The sequence below is a fragment of the Gracilinanus agilis genome, chromosome 3 (assembly GCF_016433145.1).
Source record: "Gracilinanus agilis isolate LMUSP501 chromosome 3, AgileGrace, whole genome shotgun sequence".
In the NCBI taxonomy this organism is placed as follows: domain Eukaryota; kingdom Metazoa; phylum Chordata; class Mammalia; order Didelphimorphia; family Didelphidae; genus Gracilinanus; species Gracilinanus agilis.
This window is the reverse complement of record NC_058132.1, coordinates 242407619-242423130: the sequence shown is the minus strand read 5'-3', so window position 1 is coordinate 242423130 and position 15512 is coordinate 242407619. Positions and strand designations below refer to the sequence as shown.

General features: G+C 37.7%; 1 protein-coding gene across 4 annotated transcripts in view; it reads left to right on the top strand.

Moving 5' to 3' along the window:
- The window catches only part of OSBPL6 (oxysterol binding protein like 6), a 131045-nt gene that overhangs the window by 31131 nt on the left and 84402 nt on the right, over positions 1 to 15512 (top strand). For all 4 annotated transcript variants that reach the window (XM_044669745.1, XM_044669746.1, XM_044669748.1 and 1 more), the window contains exons 3-7: positions 3598 to 3720; positions 6851 to 6904; positions 8853 to 8966; positions 9080 to 9250; positions 14177 to 14309. In XM_044669745.1, the coding sequence (XP_044525680.1) occupies positions 3598 to 3720; positions 6851 to 6904; positions 8853 to 8966; positions 9080 to 9250; positions 14177 to 14309 (595 nt within the window). The remainder of the gene's footprint in view (positions 1 to 3597; positions 3721 to 6850; positions 6905 to 8852; positions 8967 to 9079; positions 9251 to 14176; positions 14310 to 15512) is intronic.

Sequence of the window (15512 nt, the reverse complement as noted above, 5' to 3'; positions counted from 1 at the left end):
CATTTGAGATTTTCTTGACAGAGATACTGATTTGCAATTTCCTTCTCCAGTTGGGAAACTGGGGCAAACAGAGTTAAGGGACTTGCCTAGGATCATACAACTAATACATGCCTGAGACAGGATTTGAACTCACAAAGATGAGTCTTCCCATCTCCAGGCCCAGCACTTTGTCCATTGGTATACCCTGAACTTCAAAGGAAATGGTCTGGCTCCAATAAGATTCTGATGGGCCACAGCTGACTTTTTTAATGTTCAAGTAATAATAATAATAACTTGTATGTTTAGTTTTAGCTTCTGTGAGTCTTGCGGGTCCTCCCCCCCCCCAAAAAAAAACCCTTCCCCTCTTTATAACATCACTGTTAGTTGTTTTTTTGTTTTTTAATCCTTACCTTCTGTCTTAGAATTGTACTAAATATTGATTCTCAGAAGAGTGGTAACGGTTAAGCAATTTGGGTTGTGATTTGCCCGGGGTCACACAGCTAGGAAGTATCAGATTCCATATTTGAACCCAGAACCTCCCATCTCTAGGCCTGGCACTCTATCCACTGAGGCATGTAGCTGCCACCCCTACCCCTTTTTGACTTTTAAAGATCTTCATAACTTGGCCTGTTTCCATCAATCTTATTATATTTGTTCATCTCCTGACCTGGTGACTTCTTTTTTACCTGTCAGGGATCCTTCCTTCTGCAGGAGATTAGAGAGATACCATTCATTCTTGTTCCTTCTGCCTATCTCCTGGGCTTCTTCTGCTTACTGGGATAGGAGAGAAAAGCTATTCCATCAGCTTTGCCCCATTAATTCCTCTGAGCTACCTAACACTGAGCTGACCCACTATAAAGCCACTTTTGTTGCTGATAATCATCCTGGACTCATTTAGCAGTGATTAACAAGCTCCCACTGGATTGTACTCTCCCCAACCCAGTGATCGCTATCCCCTGGCTATCATTGTACAACCCCCTCACTGTTCTCTCCCTTATTTCCATCCCCCCAAACCAAATCTCTAATTCTGTTGTGCTTCCATCATTAAAAAGAAACAAAAACTCACTTTCATATTAAATCTTTGTCTTTCTCATTCCTTTCATATTCTGGCTCTTAATGAGACCTATCCCCTTCCTAATAAAGACTCCGTGACCACCTTTTCCAACACTCGTTGCACTTCAGCTGTCCTCTCCGACTCCAGTGGAAGAGTTGGAATACTCATTGTTTCCCCATTGTCGTGTTCAGGGTCCCCTTCTATCTCTATCATTTAGTAATCTCTCCTCCTTTGAGGTTCCCTCAGTCCATTTCTACTCCCCAATCAAAATTCTAGTACTATTGTCTGCCAGACTCCCAGACACTGCCCTTCTTTCCTCCATGAGTTCAGTGACTGGCTCTTGGTCTTTTTCTTCTTCTCAATGCTTGCCCTCATTCTAGGGCACTTCAACATATATATTTATACCCCTCAAACATTTTTACCTCCCAATTCTACAACTTGACTATTTCCCACAACCTGCTCCTTCACCTCACTTCAGCCACACAGCAAAGATGATCATACCCTTGATCTTTCAGTCGCCCACAAATTCTCCATTTCCATATTTATGAATTCTCTTATCTGATCACAATCTGTTGTAGTTTTCCCTCTGCCTTGCAATCCCAAATTCTACTCTTCATCTCCACTATAACTTCCAATCCCTGGACTCTTTAGTTCTTTCCCAAGCCATTATTCCTGAACTGGCCATATTCTTGCTTTCCCTCTCCTGACTCCTTAGTGAGCCAGTTCAACCCTACACTGTCTTCTTCTGCTGAATCTTTTACCCCTTTATCCTATCACCAATTTTGCATGTCTTGGATTACTCCCACTCTGTACTTTATGCCTTTAGATATTCACACATGCTACAAAATGATGCTGGAGAAAATCATGAAGCCATGCCAACTGGATCCAGTACAAGTTTATGTTATGTAATCTCAATGGGTCCTTCATGGCACAAAGCAATTCTTTTACACCTCCCTAATTAATTTACTATCCCACTCATCACAGTAGCTTTTCCAAACCTTTCCACCCCTTTTTCAACCTCTTATATTTACCCCTCCTCCACCTTCTCAGTTGAGAACTTACATCATATTTTGCTGAAAAAAATTAAAATTCTCCCCTTACTTCTTTGACTGATCCTTCTAAGTCTCTTTTTATGTATCTTCCTACCAGCTAACCATGGGTATCCCATTAGCCTCTGTCTTTTTCTTTTATACAGTTTTTTAGTAATCCCAATAACCACACGAATTCAATTATCATCTGTACACCGATGATTCTCAAATTCACTGACCTAGCCCTAACCTCTCCCTTGACCTCTGGTCTCATCTCTAATTAACCATTAGACATCTTGAACTAGATGTGTCTTAGAAGACTTACAAAAACTGAACTCATATCTTTTTTTTCCCTAAACCCTCTACTCTAGCTTCCCTAGTACTACTGAGGGTACCATCCTCCCAGTCACCTGGGTTTACAACCTAGATGTCCTCCACTTCTCTCTCTTTCCCATACCCTGCCCCATAATCAATATTTTCCAAGTCTTGTCAGGTCTGCCATTTTTTCCTGTACATCCCTTTCTATTCACATAGCTACAAGCCCTTACTCTGTTGCCTCAACTCTGTTTTCATTCCATACCATCCTTCACCCAGCTGCCAAAGTGATCTTCCTACGATTTACCTATTAACTGTTTTTCTATTTAATAAAAATCTGCTGGCACCCAATTACTTCCAGGATCAAATATAAAATCCTTCTTTTGGCATTCAAAACCTTTTACAACCTACCACCCTCTACTTTCTAGTCTTCTTATGTCTTATATCTCCCCTTCACCATCATTCAAAATACCCTGCAATCCAGTGACTCTTCCCCCTGATATTTTTTGAGTAAGAAACTTCATCTCCCACCTCTGGGCTTATCCAATAGCCATCCCCCTTGCCTGCAGTTCTCTCCTTCCTCATCTTCACCTACTGGCTCCCCTGGCTAAAATCTTACCTTCTACAGGAAGCCTTTCCTGTTCCTTCTTTATTCTAGTGCTTTCTCTCTACTGACTATCTTCAGTTTATCCTCTATATAGCATTTGTACAAGATAGCTATTTGCATGTCATTTTCCCCCATTGGAATGGACAAAGGCTGTGTCTTGCTGCCTTTCTCTGTATCCCCAGGACTTAGCCACATAGAGCTAAGAGCATAATGAAGATCTGAGAATCACAGGTTTTCTTCTGTGAAGCCAGAGATTTGCAAAAATATGTAAACCAATGCTACTCTTCTTGCTCATTTCTTTTTGGTTTAAGAAAGTATTTTTGCAATATAGTTTCACAAAATAAATATTTTAAAATATCACATTTTATAAAAATATGTTAATAAATTGATGTTGACTTGACTTGTCTCACCTAGATGCATGCATCTAATGGCTTACTACCTTGCTCCAGGGTGTACATGCTTTTGATATACACAAACAGCATCCGTCTTAGAGCAGTTTATATTTGGGAACTTGATTCCTCAAAATGTGTCATAAAGAGATCATGTCCTGTTAGGTGTAGTTTCTTGTAAACATTGACCAAAATGTAATTGTTTCCTTCTTGCTTTTCTATCAGGAGGCTGACAGCTGGGAAATCATAGAAGGCCTGAAAATAGGCCAGACTAATGTCCAGAAGCCAGACAAACACGAAGGATTTATGCTGAAGAAAAGAAAATGGCCTTTAAAAGGCTGGCACAAGGTGAACCTCTCATTGTCTATATGTACAGCTCATCATTAGTACCACCACTAATAAGAGTGACTTTATTCATGGTGACTTGTCACAAAATATTTCCAATGATCACATAATAGTGAGTGTCATTTCTGGGAAGACAAACAATTTTTAAAGCTTGTTTTTAACCATTGGGGCTGTCATAATCACTGTGCATATTTAATTCTGTGAATTTTGGGAAACAACCTTATATTCAGATTCTTTCTCTAGATGGAACAGCATTAATTAGTACAGACACTCCCCCATTGCCTATAGTTAAAACAAAAAGCTCTTGGCCAGGAATTCTAAACCTTCTTTTGTATCATGAATTCCTTTATAGGCTAATGAAGCCTATGAAACCTTCTCAGAATAATGTTTTTAAATGTGTAAAATAAAATACAAAGGATTACAAGGGAAAACAATTAAACTGAAATAAAAATGTGATTTTTCTCCCCCTTCTAAATTCATTGATCCCTTCAGAATTCAAGGAAATACACTTTGGCCATATATATACCAGCATTCCCTTTATCACGATTCAATCAAAATTTTTGTTAGTTGATTTATTGGATAGGGTTTCCTCTGGTCATTTTCTCTTCCCTAATATATACAGATTAAAAACACATAGTAAGGTAAAGAGATATTCACAGAAATCTATTATTTAAGACCCTTTAAACAACAGTTCTCAATGCATGGCCTGAAAACCCTTGGGAATCCCTGATGTACTTTCAGAGGATATAATAATACTAAGGTGTTATTTGCCTGTTAAAAAAATCTTCCTTTCTCTTTAACAACACATCTGTGTGAAGCCAGATTTTCCTCATATACCAAAACAACATATCCTAACAGACTGAATACAGAGTTACATCTAAGAATCCAGTTTTCTTTCCATTAAGGTATGGAAGAGATTTATAAAAATATGTAAAACAATGCCACTCTTCTCACAAATTTTTGTTTTGGAAAATATAGTTATTTTTCCTAAAAATGTTATTGGTGTTAATAAATCATCTTAAATGATCAATTTAATCTCTAATGCAGTCAGTATTGATAAATATGACTCAAAGAGACTGAAGCTACCTTTTTTATAATAATTTTTAAGAGTATAAAGGGTCCTGAAACAAAAAAGTTTGAGATACACTGCTTTAGATGATATCTAGCCAACTGGGCTGTAAAAGAGAGGTTTCCAGTGCTTATTATGGAAAAAAATATTTCCTTTTTTAAAAAATATTTTATTAGTAAACAGTTAGCCTTAAACATTCCTTCCACTGCCAAACCTCTGAGATTCATGGTGCAGGGGGAGGGGAAAAATAATTTTCTTTTGAACATCCTTAGTGCAGTTCCTGTGATGGATCCCAGCTAACATCATAGAGTAAACTTTTAAGGAATTCCTAAAGTAAATTTCTTCTACTTGTGTCTGTCATTTCTACAGCTAGAGTATTGATTGTGTAATTCCAAATTGAAAGTTTTACAAATGAATAACATCTGTCACTACTTGGAGTTCATAGACTCATAGGAATAAAGTTTTAGAACAGGAAGGAAACTTAGAGCTCATTGAGTCCAGTGCCCTAATATGACAGATTAACCGAAGCTCAGACAGATGAAGCGGCTTGTCCAAATTGATATAGTTAATGAATAATTGGCAGAGCTGGGATTTGAACCCAGGTCTTCTGCTGCTATAAATTAAACTACAGATCAGGGAAACTTTGACCAGTGTGCTCCTTTTCTGCCCCACATGACCATCTTCCCTGGATTTTTATTGCTCTTGAAGGCAATAATATCTTCTTTCCACAGGCTTGTGGTGCCATTGGCCATACTCTGTTAGGAGCCTGTTTTTCTTTCAATCCATCTCAGTCATCCTATAGGTCTTCCAATATAAGCCTTTATGTCCTTTCCTGTGACCTTGCCACCCTTTTCTATTCCTCAGGTGGAAATAGTATAAGAGAATGGGAATAAGGAAAGCAAGTTACATATGAGTCACTAAATTTAATTTTTCCTCCATTCTATGATTTCATTGAACTGGCTGTGAGTCAACTGTGGCTCCAGAATATGCTGTGGAAAATTTCTCTGCATAAATAGTAGAGGTCCAGAATCAATTCTATTATTTCTATCTCCAGTGTGCTCTAAGTAAAACATACTCTTACTGTGACCTAAGCCAAACCATGTGAACTGTAAGCTACGCAAATAAATGCCTTTTAAACTTAATTTAGAATCTTTTTTTTTCCCCACTGTGAATCTTGCCTCCTCAGGTTTGGCCTCACAGGTCCACATTCTCCATATTTTGTAACAAAGAGATTGCATTAGTCTTTTCTGAGTTATATGTTAAGGACCATTAGAATCAATCTCCCTTTTCTATTGCTAAGGATTCCTAAACCACATAGTACTTTTCCATCAGAGAGAATTTTCTTGCTAGAAACAGAAAGGCTCCCTGGCATTGATAGCTTACAAGAGAAAGGCACTGGACCCATTGTTTTGCTACATACCATGAGTTATTTGTTTAGTTTGAAGCCGTACAAGGATGGAAAATAACAGAGATTCCCTGTGGAACTGTAATCGGCAGGACCACCGAGAAACTAAGGACCACTGAGCAGCTAGGATACAATTAGACTGAATCCCCAATAGTCCATTTTTATATCTTTCCCAAATTATATAATCTTTATTTTTAATATTATCTGAAAGTAGTAGCCCTGTTTAATTTGGGGGGGCGGGGAGGGGGGAACTAGGTTATGGACACGTGAAGTATTCTGTTCCAGATCCCAATTTTAACCATTCAGGGACTCAGCGGACCATTGGCAAGTCCATCAGATCCTGTTTGTCCTCATCAGTGCTCTCTCTAGTTCCCTATGGAATTCAGTTTTTAAAACCTGCCAGAATAAAAAGAATTCAAATGCAGTAAGATAGCCCCCTTGCAGAATTTTCTTGGCACTTGACCCAAGATATCCCTCACCTATGACAGAGATTGTGACTGAACAAGAAATGTCATGAAATTTTCTGTTCTGTGATTTTTTTCTCACTTAAAAAAAAAAATCCCAGCCCAGTTAACGTGGAAAGTCTTAAATGCGGGAAATTATTTATTATAATTCATATAGTTCTCAGATACTAATGGTGAATTATTTGGTTCTTGCAGCGATTTTTTGTCCTGGATAATGGAATGTTGAAGTATTCAAAAGCACCACTCGATGTAAGTAAATCATATGACGTTTTTCAAAGGTCAATTTAGAGCTCTGTTTGATGTGACTAAATATCATTATGTTGTAATTCTCAGGCTATAGACATAGCTTTGTCCATTTGTATTGCCTCTGGTATAACTTTAGATTTCACAAAATGATCAAACCATTCAGTTACAAATGGAAAGTACACTTTGTATTTATAGTTAAGCGAGTATAAAATTTTAGACTTGTGATGGAAAAAAATCAGAATTCAGTTTGGAATTTTAGTTTTTAGCCTCTGAAAACTACAACTTGATCCTTAGGGTAATCTGCTAAAAAAACTCATTCCTTTCTAACCTTACTCGTAGGTGGGATTGTAGTTGTCTTAGTTTCATGTCTGTATAACATTTTAGAGTTTTCAAATCACTTCTATTATTATTATTATTATTATTATTATTATTATTATTATTCTATTATTAGTGTCACAACAACCCTAAGAAGGCAGGAAGGGCAGGTAGTGTCCCCATTTTAAATACTGAGAAACCGAACCTTCTGGAGGTTTTGCTCTCATTAAGGTCACCAGGATGACTGTGTGGTTGAACAAGATCATTTGACCCAGAGCCCATGATGGGCTATGTCGTTGTTATTATTTTTAAGCAATCCCATTCTCGGGACCCTTATGATCAAAGGAAAACCAAAAACTACAAAAGAGTTCCTCAAAATTAAAAAGAACAAGAAAAAGATTAATGCTAAAAAGAAATGGACTTTCATGCACACTTGGCTATTTGACAAACAAGTTTATTTTTATCTTCAGAGGCAGGGTCATTAATTATTAAAGTAGTATAAAATACATTACATAGAGGAAGAAAACCTTTGAGGCAAGAAGAAGATATGAGAGGCAGCTGAGTGGCTCAGGGAATGGAAAGCCAGGCCTAGAAACAGGAGGTCCTGGGTTTAAATTTGACCTCAGATACTTCCTAGCTGTGGGACCCTGGGTAAGACCCTTGACCCACATTGCCTAGCCCTTAAAACTCTTCTGTCTTAGATCCAGTACATGTTATTGATTCTAAGATGGGAGCTAAGGGTTTAAAAAAGGAAGAAAAAAAAGAAGATGGAGGGGAGAGGATTTGGATATTGTCATCTTTTCAGTGTTTCTATCAGATTTCCCATCATCCCCATCTAAACTTTGCATCTTCCTCAGCTGAATATCCTGCACACTATATAGTTGCTTAATGTTTTTAAATAAACGAGGTAACATAAAAGGAAAGGGCATCTAGGTAGCTCAGTGGATAGAGAGCCAGGACTAGAGATGGGAAATCTTGGATTTAAATCTGGCCTCAGACACTTCTTAGCTGTGTGACCCTGGGCAAGTCACTTAACTCCCATTGCCTAGCCCTTCCTGTTCTTATGCTTTGGAAACAATACACAGATTCAAAACTGGAAGGTAAGGGTTTGAAAAAGAAAAAAAACAGAATAGGAGCAAAAGAGGAAGATTAAGCAAAAAGCACCATAAAGATGCCAGCCAAAAGTCAGGCGGTTTGGACTTTCTGGTACCACGTACCTGACCTCAATCTTGACTTCATTTGACTAGCAGTAGTAGACTAATGCAAAATACTAGAGGCTAAAAGGCAGAGGAAGACCATATCTCTTTGACAGCCCTATCTTCTTAAACTAATTTGTTTTTCATATGAAAAGAAAAAAGGAGAGTCCTTAACTTCAAATTTGTAGTTATGAAGAATTGACCTTATACATCATATCACATAAATTGATAGCAGATGGATAGCAGATGTTTATTAAAAAGGGGTTGGAGAAAGCATCTTGAACTTCCGCAGACTGAGAGATTTTGAATTTCTTTCCCTAGAACAGAAAGTGTTCTTATTTTCTTTAAAAGTGTGAAAAGCTATAGAACTCCTTTTTATTCAATATAGTCATATAACTAGTCAGACTATTTTTCCATATTTACATGTCTTTTGATTTTAGATTCAAAAAGGCAAGGTCCATGGGAGCATCGATGTTGGCTTATCAGTTATGTCAATTAAAAAGAAAGCTCGAAGAATAGATCTGGACACCGAAGAACACATCTATCATCTAAAGGTAAGTGGTCTTTAAGCAGAATTTTCTTCTACTTCTGGGAAATGGCATACTTCTATTGGGTTAACTTGGAGTAATGAATTAATGAGCCCCTTCTCTTCCTGCCTTTGTTTTAGGTGAAATCCCAGGACTGGTTTGACGGTTGGGTCTCCAAACTCCGCCATCACCGATTATACCGTCAGAATGAAATTGTACGATCGCCAAGGGATGCTAGCTTTCACATATTTCCTTCAACCTCCACAACAGAATCTTCACCAGCTGCTAATGTAGCAGTTATGGATGGGAAGGTGAGCCTTAATTTCATGGAATCCAACCCTGAATTTGCTTAGAAAATCTCTTGAGGCATAATAATTACTCTTATGTATATAATACTTTGGGGACAATGAGGTGGTGCAGTGGATGGAGCACTGGATCTGGAGCCAGGAAAACCTGAATTAAAATCTGGTCTCAGACACTTACAAGCTATGTGATCCTGGGCAAGTTACTTAACCTGTTTCCCTTAATATATAGAAGAAGGAAATGGCAAACCGTTCCCGTCTCTTTTCCAAGAAAAGTCATGGACAGTATAGTCCACAGAGTCGGATACAACTAAGCAACAATGAAGTATTTTCTAGTTTGCAGAGCCTCTCACAAGGGCATTATGAGGTAGCTAGTACATTGTATTATCAGTCCCATTTTACAGGAAAAAAAGCTGGCCATGAGAAATTGATTTACCCAAGATAACATAACTTGAGATTGTTGCAGCCCAAATTTTAACCTAGTTCTCCTGACTCCAAGTCCAGTGTTCTTTCCATTATTCTAGATATTTATATAAAAAAGTGAGACATAATGTAATAGAGTGAAAACTTACTTCCTACACTAAAATCTAGGTCAGTCAGGATTATATGCCAGCAAAATTGGCCATAGTAATAGATTGAAATGAAAAGAAAATTTATGTCTCCTTCCTTTTTTTTAAATGAATGAATGGGCTAACTACTAACTTTGGATGATTTTATCCAAATTCTAGGAAAGCCAATAAAAATACTTAAATGTTTGGCCCAGAGAATCTCACTTATTTGTGTAGTTCTTGAAACATGATCTATTTTTATTAGACTTCAGTTATGATCTCCAAATACAAAATCTAAATAGGGCAACCAGGTAGCACAATACTTTGAGCACCTGGCCTGGAGACAAGAAGATCTGAGTTCAAATGTGACTTCAGACACTTACTGTGTGACTCTTGGCATGTCATTTAACTCCTATTTACCTCAGTTCCTCATCTGTAAAATAGGAACACATTGGAGAAGGAAATGGTAAACTACTCCAGTATCTCTGCCCCCCCCCAAAAAAAACCCATGGACAAAGCCCATGGGATCAGGTAGAGGCTAACAGAAATGAATGACTAAACACCAACAATAGCTAAATAGTATACCATCATAGTTTTTCCCCACTCTGATGCTTACTCAGTGCCTGGCACATAGTAGGTGCTTAATAAATGCTTGTTTTCTGACTGTTGACTGACTTACATACTTCTGGGTACAGCTTGAGGAAGTCTTACAACCATGCAACTGATTCTAAATGTGATAGAATCTAAACTCATCCCTCGAGGCATCTAGCTTCTTTTACTTTTCACTGATTAACTGTCTTAGTATATTCTCTACAGCAGCTGTTCAAATTTGGTTCTTCAAATCTTGCCTAATACTACCTCCCTCTCTCTCCCTAGAGAACCTGGCTTCCCACTTTTCTGAGAACATCAATGCCATCTCTTGGGAGCTATTTTTCTCTCTTACTCTCAACTTCAAAACTCTCCATATTTTCATTCATTCATTTTCTTTCCTCTTGGCAAGAGTGGTGGACCTTGTTCACGCTAATGCCTGCGTTTTTTTCCGTGTATCCCTTTCTATCACTCTTGGAAACTGACCCTTTTGACCATTGTACCTTTTTTTTGTCTCCACTTTATTCTTTTCTTCTTCTCCCCCCTTTTTTTAACCTCCTCTCTATTTCCTTTTACCCTTGCTTTTCTCATTCTCCATTTTTCATTTTCTCATTTCCATTTACATCTTCCTCTCTCTCTTTTTCTTTTCTCTCTCCACCTTCTCTCTGTCTTCTGCCTCTATTTCATTCTCTTCTTCCCCTTTCCCTTTTTTATTTTCTTTTTTCCATCTTTCTAAATTTAATAATTCATTCCTCATTCAAGGTTGTGCTGAAGACAGTTAAAATTGGCTCATGAAAGCAAATTGTTAAATTTTCAGTGTGAACATGTAAACCTCCGAAATCAACAAATGCTATAAATCAGGACTTGATTTATTGTTTTGTTGATTGTTTAGTCTTAAAAAAGTGATAGAGAAATTATTAACAATTCATTAATATTTTAAATATTAAAATGCCATAGGTAAATTTGTTTGGAGAGAGCTGGTTGTTAAACATTTACCTGCATACCCTTGCATTCCCTATATTACATGCCCAATCCTCTTTTAATTTTAAAGATCCTTCATCTCTTTCAAAGTCAAACTTCTTCCTAGATGGAGTCATCCATATTTATTGCCTCAATTTCTTCACCTCATTCATTTTTAAAACATTTTTTATTTATTTCATTAATTATTTCCCAATAACACGTAAAAAAAATGTAACATTCAGTTTTAAAAATTGAGTTTCAAACTCTATCTATCCTCTCCCTCAACCTTTGAGTTAGCAAGCAATACCATATCAATTATACACGTGGAGTCGAACTTATTTATTAGTGTTTTGTATTTTCATTTCTAACCATAATGCCTTGCTAAAATTGCATTTTCCAAGGTTGCAAAATTAATTTCCATTAATTAGCTATGTGACTCTGGATAAGTCATTTAACTCCTCTCAGCCTCAGTTTGAAGATAATAATATCATGTAACTTCCAAGGTTGTTGGGAATTTGTTAGATGGCTTGTAAATCACAAAGCATTATATCAATACTAGCTATCATCATTATTATTGTCATCATCATCATATCTCAAGACCAACCTGGCCACAAGGCATTTATTTCTGTATTACATTTGTAGCTTGAATAGGTTTTGCTTAATTTTTTACATCTCAGATTCCTCAAAGTGTCTCATCTTATAAATTTTATTATAGCTATCAGCCAGGACCTACGCTTTTTTTGGTAATTCCTTCTTAGAGTATGTAGGCATTGGGTCAGGCTTAATATGAACTGTTGGTATGATGAAAAATAGGGATGTTAGGAAGGCAGTGTAGTGGACTTCATAGAAAGAAGTAGCATTAGTTGGACCCCATAGTTTATGGATTCCTCTTTTAGTTTTTTATAAACCAAGGTTTGGAATAAACCTCCTTATTTAGCCCAAATTTGTGAAAGATAAATCAACCAGAGATGGATTTTTCTAACTATAAAAAGCTTAATACTTGTGTCATTGGGGATCTTTTTTTTTCCACTTCTGCCTATATTTTTGGCACTGGATGGCTCCAGAGGCAGGGTGCCTTTGTTACTATTACCATTGCTGCCCTGGTGATTCAAGAGAAAAATGACTTGCAACCAGCTTCATTCTACTTTTTAGGCTTGGAATAGGAAAATTGTATGACTTTTATAGAGGAGACCCATTATTCTAGTTTCCAGTGAAATACCTCTATGATTTTGCTTAGTGAAATATTTCCATTACATTTATCAGAATGTAATAAAAAAAAGAAAAGAGCTATTTATCACTCTGCTTGCATCCTAAGTATCAAATTATGAGGCTCGGAAATGATAATTGGTTTGTGGCCCTCTGTGGGTAATAAATAAGCCTGAGTTTGCTAAGCATGCACTTCATTGAGTTCATGATGATTTAGAAGAGGAGTGATCTGTTGTAATTGAATATTAGAGTCAAAGATGGATTTTAAATGGCTATAGCTTTTTTGAAAACATGGTTCAATTCTTTTCACAGTGTACCTTAGTAACTATTTTTAAAAAGCTATTTCATGTAGATTATTTATTTCATGCAATATCCTAGTAATGGAAGATATGTTGGATGTAGCTCACACTGGTATTGTTCCCTAAGACTGCCCTTTAATTTTTTTTTTCTAGTGTGCACAAATCACCCAAAATGCAGTGATTGCCTGTAGATAAAATACTTTAGGAATTAATTCTCTTACTGTGTCTCTCTGTCTCTCTGTCACAGTCTCTTTCTGTCTCTCTCTTTGTGCTCTCTCTCTGTGTGTACGTGCTCTCTCTCTCTCTCTCTCTCTCTCTCTCTCTCTCTCTCTCTCTCTGTGTGTGTGTGTGTGTGTGTGTGTGTGTGTGTGTGTGTGTGTGCACGCTCTCTCTCTTTCTCTCTCTCTCTCTGTTTTTCTGTCTCTCTCTCTCTCTCTCTCTCTCTTTCTCTTTCTCAGCCTCTCTTCTCTTTCTCTGTGTCTCTTCCTCTGTCTCTGTTCTATTTCTTTCTCTATCTCTTTTCTTTTTTCTCTACCTCTAATTCTCTGACTCTCATTGACCTATTCTCTCTTTCTTTTTTCTGTCTCTCTATCTCTGTCTCTTCCTCTGTACTCTGGGTCTTCTTCCCCTCCCCTCCTATCTTCTCCTCTCCACTTTTTTCCTCTCCTCTCCTATCTTTCTCTCCCTTTCTCTGTCTTTCTCTCCCCCTCCCTCCCTTTTCTCATCCAAATGATTTCCAAGTTATGACTAGAAGCCTAGCAAATCTCAACAGTCACCAAGTTAGGTCAAAGTTTTGGAGATGGCAGATCTCAAAGGGATTATAGAGACCACCTAGTCTGTTTTACAGATGAGCTCCACAATCCTAGGTCACACAGGTTGTTAAATAAGAGAACTAGAATTTGAACACAGGCCCTTGGTCTCTAGTCTTTTTATTACTGCACCGTGAAGTTTTTAAGATTCAATCAGGCAAATTGAAGGAATGCTAGGATGGCAAACTGCTATATCCTTGAAGACCTTTCAGTTTAGCGAACAAATACTGTGATTCTGAATTCTTTTCCCTTCACTGTCATTTTACAGATAATTTTATGGGGCGATGTTTTGTGTTTTGATGACATTCGTTAAACTGTCACTTGTAGATTTCAACTATATGATAAACACATTGTAGGATCCCTGTGAAAGAAGGTTCTTTTTTCGTTGATACATTCATTGCGAATGTATCACAACGATTGAATATAACATTGTGTGTCATGTCATTTAAACTAACTCTTCTTCAGTAACCTCTTTCATTTTTCAGGACTTATGCTCACAGATTTTGTCTGTCTCATGATTGTCAGGTACAACAAAACAGCTTCCCCTGGCAGCCACCTATACCATGCAGCAATAGCCTACCTGCAACATGTACCACTGGCCAGAGTAAAGTAGCAGCTTGGTTACAGGACTCTGAAGAAATGGACAGATGTGCAGAAGGTCAGTGGTCTCTGATAACAAGCTGTAGAAAAATTTTAGAAACTAGTGAGTTTTTGTTTATCTTTATACATAAGGAAACTGAGACCCAGGATGGTCAAGTGATTTATGGATAATCAATGACAAAAGCCAGGATTTGAATCCAGGCATTCTCTCTGACTCAAATCCAGTATTCTTCCCGCTATAACCACAATTGCTTCCTCATTTCAAAAAATATTTATTGTGGACAAGGCATTGAAAGAGTTACAGACGATACAACCCTTGCTTTCAGGATAACTGATAAGTTCTTTCTCGTTAGTGAATAGACCTAATCTGATACGTGACCACTTGCCTTCTCTGAGCCCAGGCCCCTTGTTCCTTCTTTCCCTCCCTTATGCCTTCTCAACTTCTTCCCTGTAGCCTCCATGCACTCAAGCCCTCCCCTTTGTCTAGTCTATCTGCTCCCTTCTGGATAAACTTGAACCCAAAGGAAGACTGAACTTCATGATCACCCTCATCAAAGTTGCTCTCACTGACACTCTAGGCCAGGGGTTGGCAACCTTTTTGGCTGTGAGAGCCATAAACGCCACATTTTTTAAAATGTAATTTCGTGAGAGCCGTACAGTGCTCACAGTGCGCGCTCCTGTAACAGCGCCTAAAAAAACATTGACTTTATGGCTCCTGCAGAAAGAGCCATATTTGGCCCTCAAAAGAGCCAGATAATGGCTCGAGAGTCATACATTGCCAACCCCTGCTCTAGACTCTCTCACCTCATTCATCTTTCCCCTCTCCCATTTTATCAGTCCAGGATGCCAAATGACTCCCACCATCTGCTTTTCCAATTACATACCTGGCATATTTGGCATTGCTGGAGAAAGTCACAGAGCCAATGCTTTTAATAGCTAATGCTTTTAAATAATTTTATACCTTATCCAGCTGTTCTCTAATTTCAACAAGGTCCTCAGTGTACATCAGCAATCCTTCTATTCATCTCTTGTTTATTCTTTGGCACTTCCTAACCTATTTTAGACTTTCACCACTCTGGTATTCTGAAGCCCCTTAAACTACCCTTTCTTTACATGAAGCAGATAATTTCACCTCTCCATCCCCTGAAAAGATTGAGGCAACTGAATGTGAGCTCACTCACCTATGTTCTTCTTGATGTTAAAATACCTATTTCTACAATATCTCTCCAGTACCCAAGAAGACTACTTTTCCCAAGTTGGC